Below are 21,135 nucleotides of genomic sequence, written 5' to 3'. Positions count from 1 at the left end.
TGATTTATCTCCCCTCCATCACTGCAGCTTGAATACACAGCCAGGCTAGACTTCCTGTGGCGTGGCCAGGCCAAAGAAGAAATCAACGAGATGAAGGAGTTAAGAGAGCACAACGAGAACATGCTGCGCAATATCCTTCCTAGTCACGTTGCCCGTCACTTCTTGGAAAAGGACCGAGATAATGAAGTATGTAATATTTTGGTTCCGATTTCGTCTAATAATGGTCAGTATCCAAAGAGGTGGCTTCTCTTGTACAGGCGGATTTCCTCCACAGCTGTGAATTTCCTGCTGCTGAAGAGACAAGCTGCTGAAGAGGCTGGTCTCTTCAGCAAAATGGGAAGAGCTGCAAAGATGAGCAAAGCTCTGGCGGCACACTCCATTTTCTTCTGCACATGGGTGCATGTCTGGGTCCCAGCGAAGGGCTCTCAAATCTTATTTATAATATCCATGGAACTAGAAAGCCTAAAATCTGTGCCTGAATCAAACTATGGAATGGGCAAGGCACCAAGGTATAAAACAGAAAAATGTGGCAGAAAAATCCAGGCCCTCTTACTCTCTGCCACTTGCTAGAAGAGAGAGCTGCTAGCCTGCTGTCTCCTGGGCTGCAATGCCATTAGGAGAAATTACAGCAAACAATTCTGCCAATGCGTGCTAATGGTTCTTTCAAAGGAACATTCACCTTTGACCATCAGGGCGCGTATTGTTTAGTGGCTGTTGCTAGGGTCAAGATTTTGTTTTGGAAGGGCTTTCTTTTTGCTGTTAACTGGATTCCATTCTTACATTTTTATTCTTATTCTTATTGGTAGACCATATTACGATTTAACAGTGGATTGTTTTGATTGTACTGTATATTTATTAATATAGGATGTTTTCATTAGCTTATGGCCTGTCTGACTGTTTAAATGTGGCTGTGCCTTGTAAAGGTTAGTAAGCTACGGAAACCTTTTGATGTGAGCTGCTTTGAGCAGTGCTTATTGTGGAAAAGCAGAATACAAATATACGATGACGACAGTGGGGAGAAAAAGGAAAGGGGAAACGGGAGGCTGAAATTCCCCTAATGCTTCATGCCCTCCCTTACTTTTGTAGTGGAAGTGATAACTCTGCTTTTTATACCTCTTTCCCCTTTTAGAAGGTTTAATTCTTGCAGCCATATGTGCCGGCAGCGGGAGCCAATAATTGAACGCTTACTGGCAGCCACCATTCCCACACACACACACACCACACACATACACCCCCCCCCAGTTCACTAGCTGCTACCAGCCTTTCCCAACCTTGGGTCCCAGATGTTGCTGGACTACAATTCCCATAATTCTTGATCATTGGCCATGCTGTCTGAGGCTGATGGAAGCTGTAGTCCAACAGCATCTGGGGACCCAAGGTTGGGAAAAGCTGTGCTAGACAATGGAGGTTGCTCCATTCGGGCAAGTGGGGCACTGCCCCACCAACTTCAGTCTGCCCTCAGCCAGCCCCACCTGCCTGCCTGCCTACCTACAGCCAGTCCAGGGCATGGCTCTGCCTATCACCTTCCAGTTCTTAGTATCGCCCTTGAAGAATGCAGCAGGGAGAAGGATGGGGACAAAACTAGAATTAGTTTGCTCTGCCTGTCATTGGCTCTGGCTCCGCCTACTTTTGGGCTCCCTGCCTTCTGCCCCACCAGTCCCAAAGGGCAACAGCTACTACAGTTGCTAGGCAGAGGTTTGCTACCACCCCCACCACAAGTGGCTGTGTGAATATACTTTTCAATTATTCTTTTCATTTCTTAAGCCATAAATCTTTCCAGGCACTTTTGGCAGACTGTTCCTGCCCCACCCCTCAAAAAATGAGTGAAATGAGCCAGTGTGGTAGTGGTTGGGGTGTCAGACTAGGACCTGGGAGACCAGGGTTTGAATCCTCAGTCAACCATGAAGCTCACTAGCTGGGTGACCTTTGGCAAGTCAGCAACTCTCAGCCTACCTCACAGGACTGTTGTGAGGATAATATGAAGAATGGGGAGAGCCATGCATTCCGCCTTGACGTCCTTGGAGGAAATGTGGGAAATAAATGTGATAATAAATAAAAGTAAAATAAAAAATTTCCCCTACCTTATTTTCATCAACTGCAAATTGAGGGTTGGGGGGCAGTAACATTTTCTCAGCTGCACCCAACTGATACAAGGTCCCCAGAGCATTCCATCGTAGTGTGTTTTAAACTATGGATGCATGTGATATGCAAACAAGGCAATTGTTATGCTAAACTACATCTGTTCTCATTGTGCAGAGTACTCTGTGCATGGTTTGCCATTTACGCCTGTTATTTTCAGACACTCAGATCTCAGATCTCTCCCTGTAATAACCCCTCTCCTCTCAGACTCTTTCATTACCATACCTGCTGAGGATTTGTGAATCAGCTGTCTGGCTCATTCAGGGTTTAATGTGGAAAATGCTCATCTATGTAATAAGTTAACTTGACTATTCTCCAGCGTACGGGGGGGGGGAGGATTGAATGCTGTTTCCTGAAAACATTTGCTTAGGTCCTAAACCTTTGGGTTTCCTATATGAATGCTCCTTGTTAAAAATCAGCAAAATAAGCAATTGAAATTAGACTACATCCAGAGGATGTGTGTCTGTGTGTGTGTGATATAATCATGCAAGCACATGCATATATGAGCAATTGAAATTAGATTATATCAAGTGGATATGTGTGTGCACAATATATATAATCATGCAAGCACATATATACATATTTATACCCATTGCATGAATTGACCCATAGACTTTGCTGTGATGATGGTGCGGTTAAATCCCAGCAACTACATAAGGAGTGGTTTGACACAAACAGCTTTGCACATCAAATTGCTTCCTTGCCATTGAGATGCAGGTGGCCCACATATGTGGCCTTCTGTGTGTAAATCAGCTTGTTGCATGTGTACATTTTAAATAAATTAAATACAATGTCAGTTTCTGAGGCAGCTGCTTGTCTCCGCTGAATGGTGGGGCCAACCCGACACAGCTGATCCCCCGGGTGACATATAGTTTATCCCTTTGTAGAGCCGGGATGGGGAACCTCTGGCCCTCCAGATGCTGTTGAACTGCAACTCCTAACAGCCCCTGCAAGGGTGGCCAATGGCCAGGAGGGTGTAACTTGTAGTTCAGCAGCATGTGGAGGGCCAAAGGTTTCTCACCCCTGCTCTAGAGAGTTGACTGATGGGCAAGTACTGAACACCTCCTTGATGCGCAACATTCTATGGAAAGTTAACTGCCAGAAATGACCTGCCGCTTCAGTTTGCTCCCTACGATACACCAGTTAGTTGCCTGCTTTTGCCCTTTGCTCTTTTGCACCTCGTTGTAACCCTAGGAGCTGTATTCCCAGTCCTACGATGCCGTTGGTGTCATGTTTGCTTCCATCCCCGGCTTTGCCGACTTCTATTCCCAGACTGAAATGAACAACCAAGGGGTCGAGTGCCTGCGCCTTCTGAACGAAATCATTGCAGACTTCGATGAGGTAATTTTGCATTGGGGGGGGGAAGGAGGCGGAATGAGATTTAAGAAAACAGGCGGTCAGGATCAGCAGGCTTGGCATTTGTGCCAGCTCAGTCATTTGTGCCTTCGCTCAACCTCCATGTGGTGATTTCTGCAGCTTTTAGTTCAATCTATGTGGTAATGCACTAAGGGATAATGAGACCCCAGGAACTGATTAGCTGAGCTGCCCTAGAGGGCACGGAAGGCAGACAGAAGACTCTCTCACTCCGCTTGGCTAAGTTGCTCTCATTGTAGGGCCTCCTGTTAACACTGGCTGTGTGTCGCTTGGATCCTACCAGTCAGGCTGTGGGCACAGGAAAGACTAAGGCTATGTGCACACTAAAAAAAAAAGGTAAAGGTGTCCCCACACTTATAATGCGAGTCGTTTCCGACTCTTAGGGTGCCGTCTTGCGACGTTTACTAGGCAGACCGTATATATGGGGTGGGATTGCCAGTTCCTTCCCTGGCCTTTCTTTACCCCCCAGCGTATGCCGGGTACTCATTTTACCGACCACGGATGGATGGAAGGCTGAGTGGACCTCGACCCCTTTTACTGGAGATTCGACTTCCTCCTTCCATTGGAATCGAACTCCAGCCGTGAGCAGAGCTTCGGCTGCGTTACCGCCGCTTACCACTCTGTGCCAATACCATTTTCTCTAACTCGTTTTGAAATGACTCTGCCTGTGGCTGGACACATCTCCCTTCCCCGCTGCTGATTAGGACCACCCATAGCAAAGCGTTGGGCCAATTACTGTGTCTGCTTGAGCCTTCAGCAAAGCGCTCTCATTGGACACACCTGGGAGTGGCAACGGGGTTGACGGCCAATTGCTTTTGAAGTCTGTGTGAAGCTGACTTCAAGGTAAAAGGCACTCAAGCTGCAACTTGCAAGATTTTGGAGTAAAAGGAGGCGGAGTATGTCCCGCATTCATAAAACGGAGAGGGAGATTCACTGAAGCCAGAAAAACCGCAAGTGCGTCTCTACCCTGAGAAAGGGATTTTGGCAAGAAGGTGGTAGCAGCCTAAGAAAGCAGAAGCTCAAGGGAAGCAGGGAGATTTAGAAAGGGAAGGTTTGAAAAGAAGCCCAAAGGGAGCAATCCATAGCCACATCCGCACCACACATTTAAATCAATATCATACCACTTTAAACAGTCATGGCTTCCCCCAAAGAATCCTGGGAACTGTAGTTTGTTAAGGGTGCTGAGAGTTATTAAGAGACCCCCATTCCCCTCACAGAGCTACAGTTCCCAGACTGGTGTAACAATCAGTCCCTTTGCCCAGGGAACTCCAGGCAGGAGCCCCATTGTCAGTGGAGGAAGGCAGAAGCTCATGGATTAATTTGAAACAAACATCTTAACTTCTGGCTGCAGACCTCCAGCGATATTAATAAATCCAAACACAGCTATTTATTCTGATAACACTACGCCAAGCGTGGGGAACTTTCTTCAAGCCAATTCCTGCGTTCCCTTCTGGTCAATCTTCCTGAGGCCACATGCCAGTGGTAGGCAGAGCCAGAGGCAAAAGTGGATGGAACAATGAATGTCATTGTTGCCTTTCTACAGTAGGCTAGTTTCAACACACACTCACATGGCCCTCTCTATCCTCTACCCAGGCAAGCAAGAGGCATTATAAGAGTTCAAGGACACGTTCTAGCCAGGGGGAAACACTTGAGGAGGGTACGAAGTAGGGGAGGGGAGGGATGTGGCCCAGGGAGGAAGGGTATAGTCTGGGATCCAGAGGACCACATTTGGTCCCCAGGTCTGACGGTCCGTAACCCCTGCACTAAGGCTTACTCTGAAATAACATTGGGGAGGGGGATCTAGCACTGGCATATGGTCATGTTTCTCAGAACTGTGTGTGTTGCAGAACCCTATGATATGCCTCCACCAGGACTCTGTCGCTGCATTTCATTCATTGCTCTTGCAGTTTTGGTTTCTCCTTCATTGGCTTTCTTTGATCCGAGGCTGCTGTGTGTTTTGCTTACATGTGCGCAAACATCAGCAAACGCAGACCAAGGGACACATTGAGAGGAAAGTGTGCCACTAAAAACAGCAGGCTTGGTTGCCTACTTGAAAGTACATTTACTCAGGGGTTGGCGTTCCCACATTTACTCAGGGATGGGCTTTCCAGAATGCCACTTCAAGCAGCAGAACAGGGGTAGTTGGTCTAGCTTGTCCCCTGACAATCTGTAACATTATCCTGAGTGTCCTCGCCAGCTTACCATTTCAAGTTTAAGGGAATAATGTTCTCTGCAACTCTGGCTTTTCATCTCAAGGTGACATTTTGAGCAATTGTACAAATCTGTATAGATCGACAAGCCGAGGGCATGACAGAGGTAGCCTTTAAGATGTGAACGTTCAATAGTTTGTGTTGTAATGCAGCTCAAAGGCATTTCAAATGGGTGTTCAGCTTTTCAAACACGGTTGACAGTCCTGTCCTGCTGTGTCTATAGATATAAAAATGCAATTTTCATGCCCACGTCCCTATCCAGCTATCAGTGTATTAATTCATGGCTTTGTTTTCATTCTTCAGCTAGACTAAACCAATGTGATTTAGAAATAAAGCAGGACCCATCATGTCAATTAATAATAGCAACAAAATGAAATAATTGTGAATCGCCTTTTACACATGTCTCAAGGCAATTTACAAAGATACCATAAAACCAGCTAAAACTGTGTTTAAAACTGTTTTTAAACCTAAGGCAGAAACCTTTGCATTCAGCTGGAAAAGCTTGTCAAAGCAAAAACGTCTTCAGTTGTTTCTTTGAAAGTACAGATAATGGGTGCCTGCCATACATCATTAGGGATGCTGTTCCACAGAACTGGGGCATCTACACTGAAAGCCTTGCTCCAAGTTACTTCAAGGAGAAGAATGCAGTGACCTACTGGGTATATAAGGGATAAAGTGGGCTTTTGAGTAATCCAGTCGAGAGCTGTATAGGCCCTTATGCAGCCCTTATTCCATTTGAGCATGTAAATGCAACACGGACAGAATATTCCCATGGTGCTAGCTAAGTAAGAGAGCATCAGCCTCAATGAGAAACTTAACATTCCCTTCTTACGCTGGCTGCTTAATTAGTAAAAGATCCAATTAGGAACTAACATTGTGACTCTGACATCTTTAGGTATCTAATGGTTAGTTTTGGAGCCAAGGTGAAGTGAGACAGTCGGTTGCTAGCTGTTCATCTATTTTTAATTCTGAGACACAGTTGATTGATTTCATCAAGAGGCTGCTTTGAGCAGACATAAATGAAGGAAAGGAGCTAGACAATTCAATTAAGCACAGTGATACAGGACCGGCGCAGCAAGCAATATAAACGGTTTTATCAAGAACTGAAAGCTGGGGTCCTGGACCATGCGCGCACCCCTGCTCAAATTCTTGAAACCTGACTTAATTTGGCGAACAAGTCCTGTTCAGATCTCCAATTGCTATCCCATTCACTTTCCCCAAGGGGAAGACAGCTTGCCTTAGGGAATAGGGTCAAGGTAGCAGGTGGTGGAGGCAGCACTCTCAAAGAAGGAAAAAGCCTAGCAGGCCTCTTTTCCTTTCCCAACTACTAGCAGTAAGTAAAGGTCCTGGCAGCGTAGAGGTGATGGTCAGTTGTCCAGAGTGGGACAGAGCAGGGTCTCTGGGCAGTGGCCCTCCTGATGGCCCAGGCTCCGAACAGTTGCTGAAGGGTTCTGCCTTGTAATGCTAGCACTGATGAGCAGCCACATATGCCACTATAGGAACAGAGGAAGCTGCCTAATACTGAGTCAGACCATTGGTCCATCTAGCTCAGAAATGTCTACATTGACTCTCAGAGTTTCAGACAGGATTCTCTCCCAGCCCTACCTTGAGACATCACAAATTGATCCTGGGGCATTCTGCATGGAAAGCAGATGCTCTACCACTGCGCTAAGGCCCGTCCCCATGAGTGGTTGATGAAATGTTAATGTGAATCGAATTGTTCACAACAGTGTTTCCTCATTATGTCAGAGGCACACACATGGCTGAGGAGAGGTGCAACTGCCTTTGGGGAGAAGACCATAAAAAGAGTCCTGCTGGATCAGACCAATAGCCCATCTATTCTCCAGTATCATTCTCTCCAGTATCATTCTCACAGTGGCCAACCAGATGCTTCTAGGAAACCCACAAGCAGGACCTGAGTTCAACAACACTATCTCCACTTGTGATTTCCAGCAACTGGTATTCAGAGTAGCAATGGGCTCCATTTCTGCAGTAACTAGATTTGCCACCAGATTGATTATTATTTCTGATATTCTGTATCTTTGCAGAGAGAATTTTGAGGTAGCAACTCTCCCCACTGGCTTCCAGCTCATTTTCTTTTTGCTCATTGTCTTTTTAAAAAAAAATCACTTTGAAATCATTGATAGTATGAGTGATACTTTTATTGATCTACTTTCTATGTGAGCTCTTTGAATGTGTATTTCCTTTCACTGATGTCAATGAGGTGTTGATTGTAACTGGCAGACAGAAAGCAGCAGGCGGAATGAGGTGTTTTGTAGGCATCAGGGGGAAGACACTGAGTTGATTATCTGCTGTAATCTGTCTGCAGTGCTCTTGAAAAGGAATGTAAACAGGCAATCATTACAGAATTCAGAATAAAGATTGATACCAGTGAAGACTCGTGAATAAATAGCGATTATAACATTGATAATTCGGCATACCACCTCTGACAGTGGAAGTAGAATACAGCCAAGAGAGGGACAAGGGGTGGTGATAGCTGGTACCTACTAGACCTGGTGGGGATGCTGCAAGGTGATGGGCGTGTGGCCAAGTTGTTCTGTTTTTCTCCCCATCCTTCCTTGCCAAGATACTGTAGACACTGAAGCACTGCTGTTTTACAAATAGTTAACAGTTCACTAAACTGAAAAATGTCTTACAACAAATAAAAAGTACAATAAAAACCATTAAAAATACAGTAAAAATGATCAATTATGTAAAAATACATCTTCTTAATTGCCTGCATAAGCCTGGTGGAACAGAAAGGTTTTCAGCAGGCGCTTAAAGTTTAAAACAGAAGGCAACTGCTGAATTTTTGTTGGCAGAGCATTCTAGAGAATTGGGCCAATGACGCTGAAGGCTCGATTTCATGTCGGTGTTAAATGAGCCTTGCCAGCTCGGGGTACTGTCCCATCTGCTGCAGGAATCACACTGACTGCAATCTCTTGATGTCCAAAGGCACTAAAGTTTAAGGCTATTGAAGGCTATAAGTGGCTACTAGCTGTGATGGCTATGTTCTGTCTTCACTGTCAGAGGTAGTATGCCTCTGAATACCAGTTGCGGTGAGTGACAAGCAGGAAGAGTGCTGTTGTGCTCAAGTCCATCTTGCGGGCTTCACATAGGCATCTGGTTGGCCACTGTGAGAACAGGATGCTGGACTAGATGGACCCCTGGTCTGATCCAGCAGGGCTTTTCGCATGTTTCTTAAGAGCCAACGAGTACAATTCCCCCCTCCTCTCTCTCTCTTTCACACACACACCACCACCACCGGTAAGCTGTCATTATCTGTTGAGTTTATTCAATCTCATCTTAATTGCTCCATTTCCTTTTCTTCTGCCTCCCTCAGTGCAGATAACACCAATATCAATATTTTTGTAGGATGCTGTAACTTTTCCCCCCATTACAGGGATCATTTCTCTTTCCTTTTGATGCTGCAAAGATTTGTGTGCAGGGAGCATGAAATCAAAATGCTTTGCATGGTATTTGCTATCCTGCCACAAATGCAGATTATGGTCATTAAATCTTTTTGTTTTTAAAGAAAACACTTTGGAGATTAAGCCTCATTTGCGGGACGCGTCAAGTTCCCCTACACTTTATAGATTTGAGCAATTCAGCAGAGCAGACTTTAAGTAGTCCAAGTCTTGCATTCTGGGCACGACCACAGTGACCTTGAGTTTAGAAAAGACTGCAGTGTCACTCCAACAGAAGGTTTTGAAGCACAGCTTGGATTTACAGAATGTGTTGCAAGCAATAGTCTATTCATCAACTGCTGTTAGGTGCAGATATGATGAACTGATGGAGAAGATAGTCATAAAATTCAATCTTTGATTTAATGTAAAATCAGAATGTTGCATTGTATTTGTCAGAGATGGAAGGAGGCTACTGGAACACTTAAGGGCACCCTGAGGAAAGAAGAGGGCTTGTATTCCTACAGATCTTGAACCATGATTTCCTCTTGTTAGCACAGCTGGTCACTGAGAGACATTTTTTATCCCAGGGAGTAAAAGGATTACTGGGGGCAGGGGAGCAATGACTGCAATGGGGAGTTGCTCTAGCAACTGGGCTGGGGCACCATTTGTAGGGGATAGTGCAGGGGGTAGTTTTTCTGCAAAAATAGGTTTATTTTCTGTTTCATTTTATACTGTATTTGTATTATTATGCTTGGTTTGTATGCTAACATTTTTATAGTTAAGAGACTGCTGCTTTCTTGAGGGTGCCTTCTGCTACACGTTCTTGACAGAATAACAATGCATTAGTGGTGAATTTCTTCTGCTTTAGTTTGTTCCGCAGTGTTTCCCCAATGCTACCACTTTATTGATGTCCGGAAGGGCTATCGTGCAACACAAGAGGGACAAAAACAAACCAGAAGGTTTGCAGAATAAAAAAGTTACAGGATTATTGCTTGTGACCACCCCAATAGCATCTTGAGCATAAATACCCATGAATGCGCAATAAGAATTATGCCTGTAGGGGCCTTTTGATGCCCAGAGAACTCTAGTTATGGGACAACAAATAAACATTGTTCGTAAATAACAAAGCAATCCAACCTCCCTGCCGTGGAGATCCCTCCCCTGGCAAAAGGGATTTGGATGGAACAGAGGTGTCCCTTCACCCAACCTTTTCTGGCACCACTAGCCTCTGTCCATGTAGGAGCTCCATCATTGGCAGAGAAGCCCTGCCAGCGAGGGGTGCCCCAATGCATCCGCCTAAATGTTGGACAACAGAAGCTGCTGCTATTGGTATCTCCACCAGCAACAGCCAGCAAAAAACCTCAAAACTGGATGTTCTAGGGGTGAAGCCAGCACAGGACCTGCTTTATCTTGAGCCAACCCTACTGGCTATTGCGAGATGGCAATAGGCGCTATCCAGACTTCTTGGGCAACTTCAGGGCCCCTATATATGCTCTCCTTTCTTAGGGCTCTTTGTCTTTAATCAGGACAGCCCTTTGGATAGAAGACTGCCTTCTGTAAAGCAGGGTACACAACTACCTTTCAAGCATCTGCTATTCAGGAAAATGGAAAGGGACAAATAAAGAACAGGAGATTTAAGACAAGGAAGGGCCTTTAGGGAAGGAACTCTCACTCCAAGCACATGCTTTTTCATGGAGAAGTTTCCAGGTGCAGTCTTAGGCATCTCCATTTAAAAGGAGAGTCAGGTGGCAGGTGTTGGGAAAGCCCCGTGCCTGAGACGTTAAAGACACACTCCACACTGACTGGTAGCTGCTGTCCAGGGTTTCAGGCAGGAGTGTCTCCCAGCTCTACCTGGAGATGTCAAGGACTGGACTTGGGACCTTCGACATGCAATGCAAATGCTCTACCATTGAGCTACCCACTGAGAATTGGGGAGGAGTGTGTTTTAAACAATTTTAAGAGATTGACAGAGTTGCCTTTTCCCCTGCATCTCCCCTAAATCTTGAGGAGAGGGGAAAAGGCCGATGACTTATAGTGTGGATGTGTGCAAATGTATACACGTGGGCACAAAAAGCCAGGATTTTCATTCTGTCCCATCACCCATCCTGATAACTGCATGTATAGACAATAACATATTGCTAAATATGTTTGAGTTGCAGCATATTGTTTTACAGCCATGGAATTAAACATCCTTAAATGTAAATAAAATCAACTGTAAAAAGTCAGTTTACCAACAGTTTATTATACCAAAGATGTTTTTTCTAAAAAAAACCCACTATGTATTATGCAAGGCATTACTGAATTAATAACTTCCAGATTGCAAGCTGTGAAAAATAAATAACCATTTGGGAGCTGTGCATCTGATCAACTTGATTCAAAAACCTCTCTTGTTTGTTAGTTGCTAGGTGAAGAAAGATTTCAAGATATTGAAAAAATCAAAACCATTGGCAGCACATACATGGCTGTGTCAGGATTATCTCCTGAAAAACAGGTAAAGAGATATTTCTGTTGACTGACAAAGAGAGATGTCTTTTATCATGCATTTGCCACATTCTAAAGTAATTGGAGTCAGTTTTAGACTCACACAAGATGATGGTGATGGTGGTGATGATGATGATGATGATGATACATTTATATCCCACCTTTCTTCCAAGAAGCTCAAGGTGGTATACAAGCACAGTTCTCCTTCTCCTGATTTTATCCTCACAACGACCTTGTGAGGTAGGTTAGGCTGAGAGGCAGTGACTGGCCCAAGGTCGCCCAATGAGCTTCATGGCCAAGTGGGGATTTAAACACTGGTCTCCCAGGTCTCAGTCTGACACTCTAACCACTGTGCCACACTGGCTCTCAAGATGGTGTTTACTGGAATAAAACAGACATTTGTTCTCAAATGTAGAACCTTGCAAGCCTGTATTTATTACATTTTTGTCCAACACTTCATCCAAGAAGCTCAGGGCATCCTACACCTGGTTCTCCCCCTTCTATTTGATCCTCACTGATGGGAGGTGTAGCTCAACAACATGTGGTAGAGTGTTGGTCTAGAACATGGGGGACCTCAGCCATGAAATTCACAGCATAACCTTGGGCTTCTCAGCTTAAACTACCTCACAGGGTTGTTGTGAGGATAAAAGGAGGAAGGGAAACCTGTATGCCACCTTGAGCTCCTTGGAGAAAAGGTGGGGTATGGATGTAAAAAATAAATAAGAACATCTAAATGGCGTCATGTTGGGTACCCTGCCTTTAACTCCTGTCCCACACTGGCTTTTTAGACTATTGGTTCCTAAACTTCCTCCCCCTCCCCTGCAAGGCCACATAATTTGCTGAGGGTCTCTGTGGACCACTTGATGACTTTTCTGCCTGTTGTAGCAAGTGCAATACATGTGATCGGTGCTGTATGATTTTTTAATTGTGTCTTCAACAAGCCTTTTAAGTAGAGACCTTATCCCAGTCTGCATCTGTGCTGGAATTGCTTTCTAAGTTGTTTTTAAAGTTGTTTTTTAAAGATGTTTTCAAAATGTTTTAAAGTGCTTTTAGTGTTTTTGTTTGCTGTCCTGAGCTCCTTCTGGGAGGAAGGGTGGGATATAAATTTAAAAAATAAATAAATTTTACAAACTTGCCATGAACCATCTGAATGAAGCTTGTGGACCGCTGGAGGTCGGTGGATTGCAGTTTGGGGACCCCTGCTCTAGACAGTAGCTAGGCTAGATGAAGTGACAGTATGACTTAATACAAAGAAGCTTTGGATGTTCTTCCTTCAGAAAGCTCTGAGAAGTTTGCACTGGGTTCCCATGGAGCACTGACCAAGCTGAGACTTGTTGGCTTTATTGCGGGCCCACAAACCATTTTCTGTGACATACATAGCATTTCTCGTGATCTTACACCCAACCAAAATATTGTATCCAGCGTTGCAGAAGCAGGGTGCAACATATCTTTCCCTTCCCCTGCAATACCCTTTAGTTTGAAATCTAGAACCTTCCACAAGCAGTACAAGATTCCCCCATCTGATTTGGGGTGATTCCCCCCTCCCACTGCCATTCCATAAGACACAGCCCACAATTTTTGGTAGATCCCCCCAAAAAAACTTCCTTTTCAGGGATGTACAAGGGGAGGTTGCAAGAGACATTCTGATGCTTCATGTGGGAATAATGTTGGGGGGAAGCCTAGAACCCTGAAGTTGCTTGTTTGATAGGACCTCCAATAAGGCTGAATCCAGGCTCAGCTATAGGGATGCTATAAGGTCATGTAAGGATAAGTAAAAGCAAGTGGAGAGCCACTTGGAAGACAGCTGAAGACAAGTGATAGTTGGGTGGGGTTAGAATGCTTAGCGGATAAGGGGATAAACTTGGTATGAATGTGTAGGTTTAGAAAATCTTGTAGAAGCAGGAAAAACAAGCGAGGTTGGTTTTATAAGCTTTGGAACACAGATGGGAGGACTTTACAGACAAGGAAGGAAGGATAAGAGGGACATGTCTAAAGGAACATCTGAGTAGATGCCCAGGGCAGGGTAGGTGTAGAAAAACATATAGTAACCAGAGCTTGGAAAAGTTACTTTTTTGAACTACAACTCCCATCAGCCCCAGCCAGCATGACCACTGGATTGGGCTGATGGAAGTTGTAGTTCAAAAAAGTAACTTTTCCAAGCTCTGGCTAATGGCAGCAACAACGACAACCACTCACCAGAGAAGGGCCTGCACCCCGACTGATCAATGTTAACCCCTGAGTTTGGTAAGAAACCCTCCATCTTGTTAGGCTGATCAACCAACAAGAAGGAAAAAGTGCTGTGTCTGAGGCAATGAATTAGCTATCTGCTTTATATTAGGTTACCAGTGAATAGATTATGTTTGCGCTGCCGTGGAATGTTGCGTATTAGGAATTATAATCAGTATAAAGTGTGCATAAAGCATTTAAAACCACCACCTTTGTCTGTTGTCTACTGGGTGCTTCAGGATAGAGTGTTCATTGAAGCTGGCAACTGTCAAAGGTCCCATTGTGGAAATCAGTAGCCCAACTGGTGAAGCATAACACAAAGAGGAGGGAAAAGGAAAAGATCCATAGCATGAGCTTGCCACCCGCTCATGCAACATTTGATACAACCAGGAATCCCCCTATATATCAGAATAAGCTGGCTTTGTTCTGACATGCACAAGCACTCCATAAAGAGATCAGTTTACCTCCCATCTAACATTACAAAATGTCCAAATTTTTATATTATTTATTTATTTATTATTTGATTTATATCCCACCCTTCCTCCCAGCAGGGCCCAGGGCGGCAATTTTGTAACAGCTTAGAGGTTTTCTTTACAGTTAAATGGTATACAAATTCTGGTGTGTGTTTTATTTTTAAAAAATAACATTTGGCTCTACTGGGACATGGTTCAAGAGCCTGATTTTATGATATGTGAGTGGAGAATAGCTGGCCCGCTGACAAATGCCTGACCTGTGCAACTGATTATCTGTTTTTCATCCATTCCCCAGCAATGTGAAGATAAATGGGGCCACTTATGTGCCCTGGCAGATTTCTCCATTGCACTGAACGAAAGCATTCAAGAGATCAACAAGCATTCTTTTAACAACTTTGAACTCCGCATTGGTACGTATGGATGGAATGCTTTAACACTGATTGCCCACATCTAGAGTTCCAGGTGTGTTTTCTTCCTGTGCATATAGAGGTACCAGGTGAGCAGGCTTCATATTAATAGGAAAGGTATCACTGCAAGTGCTTCTCTTTGAATGTATGAAGCTGCTGCTTCCCTGAACTAAATGTGTAAACCACTGCAAGCAGGGAACCACCATTTCTGCCCTGGAGTCTTTTGCACCGTAATGATATAATTCTTATAACAGCTCAATTAAAGCTCAGACATATGTGAATTAGGTCAACTCTAACATGATTGCATATCTAATAACCGCTGGTATTCTTTCAAAGCCATTAAAAATTCTAGATCAGTGGTGGAGAATTGGATCCGGCTGGCGGGCCAAATTCTTATTTCTCTCAGTTACTTGATGCCACAATGTCGTCAGGTTACCATTTCTTTTTGCACAGTTTGAAATCACCGTGCAGGCAAAGGCACAGATTGTTGGTGCCAGGCAGCAAACTTCCTTCCAGCTCAGCCACATCTTTGCCTGCCCTACACCTGATGTCAGATACGATATCAGATGGCTGTGGCTTGGCCAAAAAAGACGTGCTGGCCAAATGGATCTAATTTAGGCCTGTGGATTAGAGATTTCCCACTGCTGTTGTACATGGTGCAGCAATGGCTGCGAACCACAATGGCTGTGTTCTCTCTCCACTCTCGGAGGCATTATGCCTCTGAATGCGAGTTGCTGAGAATTACAAATGGGAAGAGTGCTCTTGCACTCACGTTCTTCCCATCGGCATCTGGACAGGATGCTGGACTAGATGGGCCATTGGACTGATCCAGCAGCCAGGCTCCTCTTATGTTCTTCTAGTATATAATGCAATCTATTCTATACGTGTATAGGATACTCCATTCCTTTGTGCATTGTTTTCTTCTCTTTCTTTCCCCCTTTCTGGAAGGATGGCACATGGGCGTTCAGCACCAAAGTCAAGCATACCAGTCTTTAGCAACAGCTGAGCTGCAAATGTTTCACAGGATTTGCACAGTTATCAGGAGCTCCTCCCCTCCACCCCCATACATCACTCCTGATTTGCGTGTCCGCAAGTTCAGCTCCATATCTGAAAGGGGCTGTCAGCAAAATATGCATCTTAACTGCATTGGTACATTCAGGAAATGCAAAATCCAGTGAAAAACTAAGCCCTGATCAACACATTATTTATGTATTTATTTAAAATATTTCTAGGCTACATTTTTTCATAAAACATACAACATATAACATTACAGTAACTTCAGTAAAAGCTGGCTGAGAAAAATAAATTCATGTTTCAAAGGCATTGGTCCAAGAGGAGCAGGCAAGGTCAGTTTGCATGAGGATTTGCAAAGACTGAATTCCTCAAGCATCCCTATTCTTGTCTGCTAAAGCCCATGCCAGGATATACTTAATACACAAGGGGTGGAGCACCTCACGGCCAGGGACAAAATGTGGCCCTCTAGACCTCTCTGTCCATCTCTCAGGAGTCTCATCAGGCCACTCCCTTCACTAGCTCTACTCTGCGCCACGCCCTCTGCAGGTGCCCTGAACTGACATAATGCCTCTTCTTTGCTTGCATGCAGGGCCAGATTTAAACTTGTTGTGGCCTTAAGCTATAACATGAGTGAGGCCCTTCCCTCTTCAACAAGTATGTGCATTACTTATAGGGTTAGTGCAGTCAACGACGACATGCAGACTGTTTTCTGCAAGAATCCAAAAGGCCGCATGTGTACAAAATTCTATAGAATTGTTTAGAATCATAGAATCATAGAGTTGGAAGGGGCCTAGTAGGCCATCGAGTCCAACCCCCTGCTCACAGCAGGAAATCCACAGCTAGAGCATCTCCCGCAGATAGCTGTCCAGCCTCTGCTTGAAGACATCCAGCGAAGGGGATCCCACCACCTCCCTAGGCAGTCAGTTCCATTGCCAAACTGCCCTTACTGTCAAGAAGTTCCTTCTAATGTCCAATCTGAATTTACGCTCCTGCAACTTAAAACCATTAGACCTAGTCCTACCCTCTTGGGCAGCAGAGAACAAATCTGTACCCTCCTCTATGTGACAGCCCTTCAGGTACTTAAAGAGTACAATCATGTCACCCCTCAGCCTTCTCTTCACCAGACTGAACATGCCAAGTTCCTTCAACCTTTCCTCATAAGACTTGTTCTCCATACCGGGTATCATCCTCGTTGCCCTCTTCTGAACCCGCTCTAACTTGTCTATATCTTTCTTAAAATGAGGCGCCCAGAACTGAACGCGGTATTCCAGATGAGGCCTGACCAATGGAGAATATAGTGGGACTATTACTTCCCTCGACCTGGAAACTATAGCTCTGTTTATGCAGCCCAAAACCGCGTTTGCCTTTTTTGCTGCAGCATCACACTGCTGGGTCATGTTCAACTTACGATCCACTACAATTCCAAGGTCCTTCTCACACGCACTACTGCTAAGCCGGGTATTTCCCATCCTGTACCCATGCATTTTGTTTTTGTGGCCTAAATGCAGAATCCTGCATTTGTCTTTATTGAATGTCATTTGATTAATTTCAGCCCAATTTTCTAGTCTATCCACGTCCCTTTGGATTTTATTCCTGTCTTCCATTGTGTTAGCTATCCCTCCCAATTTCGTATCATCCGCAAACTTCATAAGGCTTCCCTCCACCCCATCATCTAAGTCATTGATAAAAATGTTGAAGAGTATCGGCCCCAGGACAGAACCCTGTGGCACTCCACTCGAGACCTCCTTCCAGTCCGAAGCAGAGCCACCGACGACCACTCTTTGAGTATGGTTTTCCAACCAGTTGTGAATCCACCTGACAGTATTTCCATGTAGTCTGCATTTGACTAGTTTGCTAATCAAAAGGTCGTGGGCGACTTTGTCAAACGCCTTGCTGAAATCTAGATAGATGACATCTACAGCATTCCCACCATCTACTAAGCTAGTGACCCGATCAAAAAAAGAGATGAGATTAGTTTGACAGGATTTTTTCTTGACAAACCCATGCTGGCTCCTTCTAATCACAGCATTGTCATCTAGATAGTTGCCAATGGACTCTTTTATTATCCATTCTAATATCTTTCCCGGTATTGAAGTCAGACTGACCGGCCTGTAATTCCCCGGATCTTCTTTTTTACCCTTTTTAAAGAGCGGGACGATGTTTGCTCGTCTCCAATCCTCCGGCACCTCTCCCGTTCTCCAGGATTTCTCAAAGATGATGGCAAGAGGTTCCGAGAGTACATCCGCAAGTTCCTTCAATACTCTGGGATGCAGTTCATCAGGCCCTGGAGATTTGAACTCATTTAGGTTAACTACGTATTTCCTGACTATCTCCTTATCAATCTCGAATTGCAGTCCCGACCCCTTACTGAGATTGCTACCGATGCAAGGTTGCACACTGTTCCCTTTTTGGGAGAAAACGGAGGCAAAATAGGTGTTGAGCAGTTCTGCTTTTTCCTCGTTATCTGTCAACATTTACTGTTTATCATTGTCGGCAAGCGAGCTGCAACAATGATATTCAGTATAGAGTTAGCAGGTCTCCAGTTTCTGGCCGGAGTCTCCGGTTTTTGGGGGGGCCTCCAGCTATCCAGTGAGCACCCCTTAATCTCCGGACTCTCAGCTTCAATTTTAAAAAAAATTAAGTTCTAGGTGGTCTGGTTCCCGAGATATACACCAAAACATCAGCCGCCTCCCCCCCGCAACTGTTTAATCTATTTAACTGATACGACACTGAAGTTGGTTCCTAGTTCCCAGTTCCTTATTTGCTTGAAAGTTCAATACACTAAAAAAGAAAAGTTGACAACTACAGCAACTTCAAACCAAACTTAACATGTCTCTGAACCCCAAAATATATGTTGGGGTACCCTGTATGATATATCACTGTCATTGGGGGACTCTCTACATCAAGAATAACAATACATTTATGCAATCAAATCATCAGGCTTCTGATATTATCATAAATACATAATGATGTCATAAAATCATAAAAAATAAGTAACTGGGGGTGCCCACCCCAAACTCTGCTCTAGGACAGGACAAATCATATACCCCAGGAAATGGGAGGGTGTCCTCTATGATATGCCACTGCGTCCCACCTGGCCCAGAGCTTCTGCTGGGCGCAGGGGAAGGATGACGGTATCTATGCAGACAGAAAGGGTAGAGAATCTTCTTACTCTTACTCATTTCTCAGACCTCTTTCTGAAGTGAAGGGTCAAATCTGTAAAGAAGTTTGGAGCAGCCACATTAAAATATAAGGGCAGGGCATTCCAGGCAGGGGGTTGCCAACCCTGCTTGGATATGGATGTCTTTGCAGAGGATCCCTAGTCAAAATTTACCAACAGCACAATCCAAACTATATCTACTCAGAAGTAAGTCCTGTTGAGTTCTATGGGGGCTTAGTCCCTTAGTACATGTGTTTAGAATTGCAGCCTTCAGGGGCACCCATCTTTACTCCCAAATGCTCCCATCAAACATCTCCACAACACTAGGCTCCTTTCTTCCTACAGTGGCCTTCTGGTGACTGGCCTGGCCTGAAGGCACTTAAACCCTTCTTGCCGAAAGCAAGTAGGCTAGATTAAATGTTCCCTACCCAGGCTCCGTCTTTTAGCTAAGATGTCTAGCTTAATTTCCAGTCAGTTATTTTTTTGATTGTACACTCCAAGCAACTGTGATTGATGCTTAATGTATCATGCTTAATGACATCACTTGGGCCCACCCCGTGACATCACTCGGGCCCACCCCGTGACATCACTAGGGCCCGCCCCTAAAATCTCAGGTTTTGGGATGCTTCTGACCTGGCAACCCTAATTCAGTACCTGCCAAAAATTATCTTCACTTTGTATGATGTTTATGGTTTCCCAGTGGCGATGTTGTAAATCTTCCTTCCTTCCTTCCTTCCTTCCTTCCTTCCTTCCTTCCTTCCTTCCTTTCTAACATGAGGCCCCTCGTAATGTGAAGCCCTAAACTGTAGCTTATTTAGCATGTACGTAAATCCGGCCTGGCTTGCATAGCTCTCTTAACTTGTGCATGGCTGGAAAATGATGGTGATGAATTGAATTTATATCCCATCCTTCCTGCTGAAGGAGCTGCAAACACATCAACAGAAAGTTTAACAAAAAGAAAAGCATTCTAGAAACAGTTGAGAACGCTCCAAAAACACAGTTGCAGTCAGAAGCACTCTAAAAGCAAAATATAGCCTACTGTACAAAGGTAAGAGCCACACCCATTACCCCATCCACTCCTTTGCCTCTGGCTTCAGCCAGCACTGGCATGTGGCCCCAAAAGGTTTCCCATGAGGGAATGTGGCCCTCCGGCTGAAAAAGACTCCTGGCCATAAAGTGCAACTGGAATCTTTGTTGTTTGTACTGCAACAGACTAACGTGACTCCTGTTTTAGAATGATCTTCTCTCTCTTTTTTTTTTCTAGGTATCAGCCATGGCTCTGTTGTAGCTGGTGTTATTGGTGCTAAGAAACCCCAGTATGACATCTGGGGCAAAACGGTTAATCTAGCCAGCCGAATGGACAGCACTGGCATCAGCGGCAGAATGCAAGTGCCCGAGGAAACATATCTCATCCTGAAGGACCGGGGCTTTGCCTTTGACTACCGGGGGGAGATCTATGTCAAGGGCATCAGTGAGCAAGAAGGAAAAATCAAAACCTATTTTCTTCTGGGAAGAGTACAGCCAAACCCTTTAATCTTGCAACCGAGAAAACTGACTGGGCAATATTCCTTGGCTGCTGTCGTGTTAGGGCTTGTACAGTCTCTTAACAGGCAGAAGCAGAAGCAAATCTTAAATGAGAACAACAATTCTGGAATCATTAAGGGTCACTACAACCGGCGGACTTTGCTCACTTCTGGAGGCCCGGAATCAGGAGCCCAGGCAGAAGGTGCCGACAAAACTGAACTACCATAAGCCTGCATCTTTTCTTTGTGTTCTTTTCATTTTTTAATTTCTTTTATATATAAAAATAAATATATAAATAAAAATATGGTTTAAATTTTTTTTAGAACAAAGTTCGTTTTCTTTTCTTAAAAAATCAGATTGTTTCACATACACATACCTTACGCTCCCTTTCAGTGTGTTCATACATTAAGGTGATGCAGATAAACATAGAAACTGAAAAAGTAACTTGCACTCTATGAAGGGCAGCCCTTAAAGTTGGTCCAGAAGCTGCATCTGGTGCAAAATGTAGCAGCTCAACTGTTCACAGGAGCAGGATATCACTGCCATGATATGCCTCTGCTGAAATAATTGCACCGGCTGACAATTAGGTACCAGGCTAAATTCAAGAAGCCAGTTCTGGAGCATATAGCCCTATACAGCTTGGGATCAGGATACCTGGAAGATTGTCTCACCCCTTATATATCCAGTCGATCACCATGCTCTGCAGGTGAGGGCCTCCTG

At 44.5% G+C, this 21,135-nt stretch overlaps 1 protein-coding gene across 1 annotated transcript in view; it reads left to right on the top strand.

Annotated features, from left to right (window-relative positions):
- Nucleotides 1-20,643, top strand: part of ADCY8 (adenylate cyclase 8) — a 214,862-nt gene extending 194,219 nt beyond the window's left edge. The window contains 5 exon segments of the mRNA XM_061607483.1: nt 28-186; nt 3,334-3,480; nt 11,529-11,621; nt 14,606-14,720; nt 20,156-20,643. Coding sequence (XP_061463467.1) covers nt 28-186; nt 3,334-3,480; nt 11,529-11,621; nt 14,606-14,720; nt 20,156-20,643 — 1,002 coding nt within the window.
- Nucleotides 20,644-21,135: the final 492 nt, after the last annotated feature.

This window comes from Rhineura floridana, chromosome 1 (assembly GCF_030035675.1).
Source record: "Rhineura floridana isolate rRhiFlo1 chromosome 1, rRhiFlo1.hap2, whole genome shotgun sequence".
Lineage (NCBI taxonomy): Eukaryota > Metazoa > Chordata > Lepidosauria > Squamata > Rhineuridae > Rhineura > Rhineura floridana.
The sequence above is the reverse complement of the archived record's forward strand: the minus strand, read 5'-3'. Positions and strand labels throughout refer to the sequence as shown.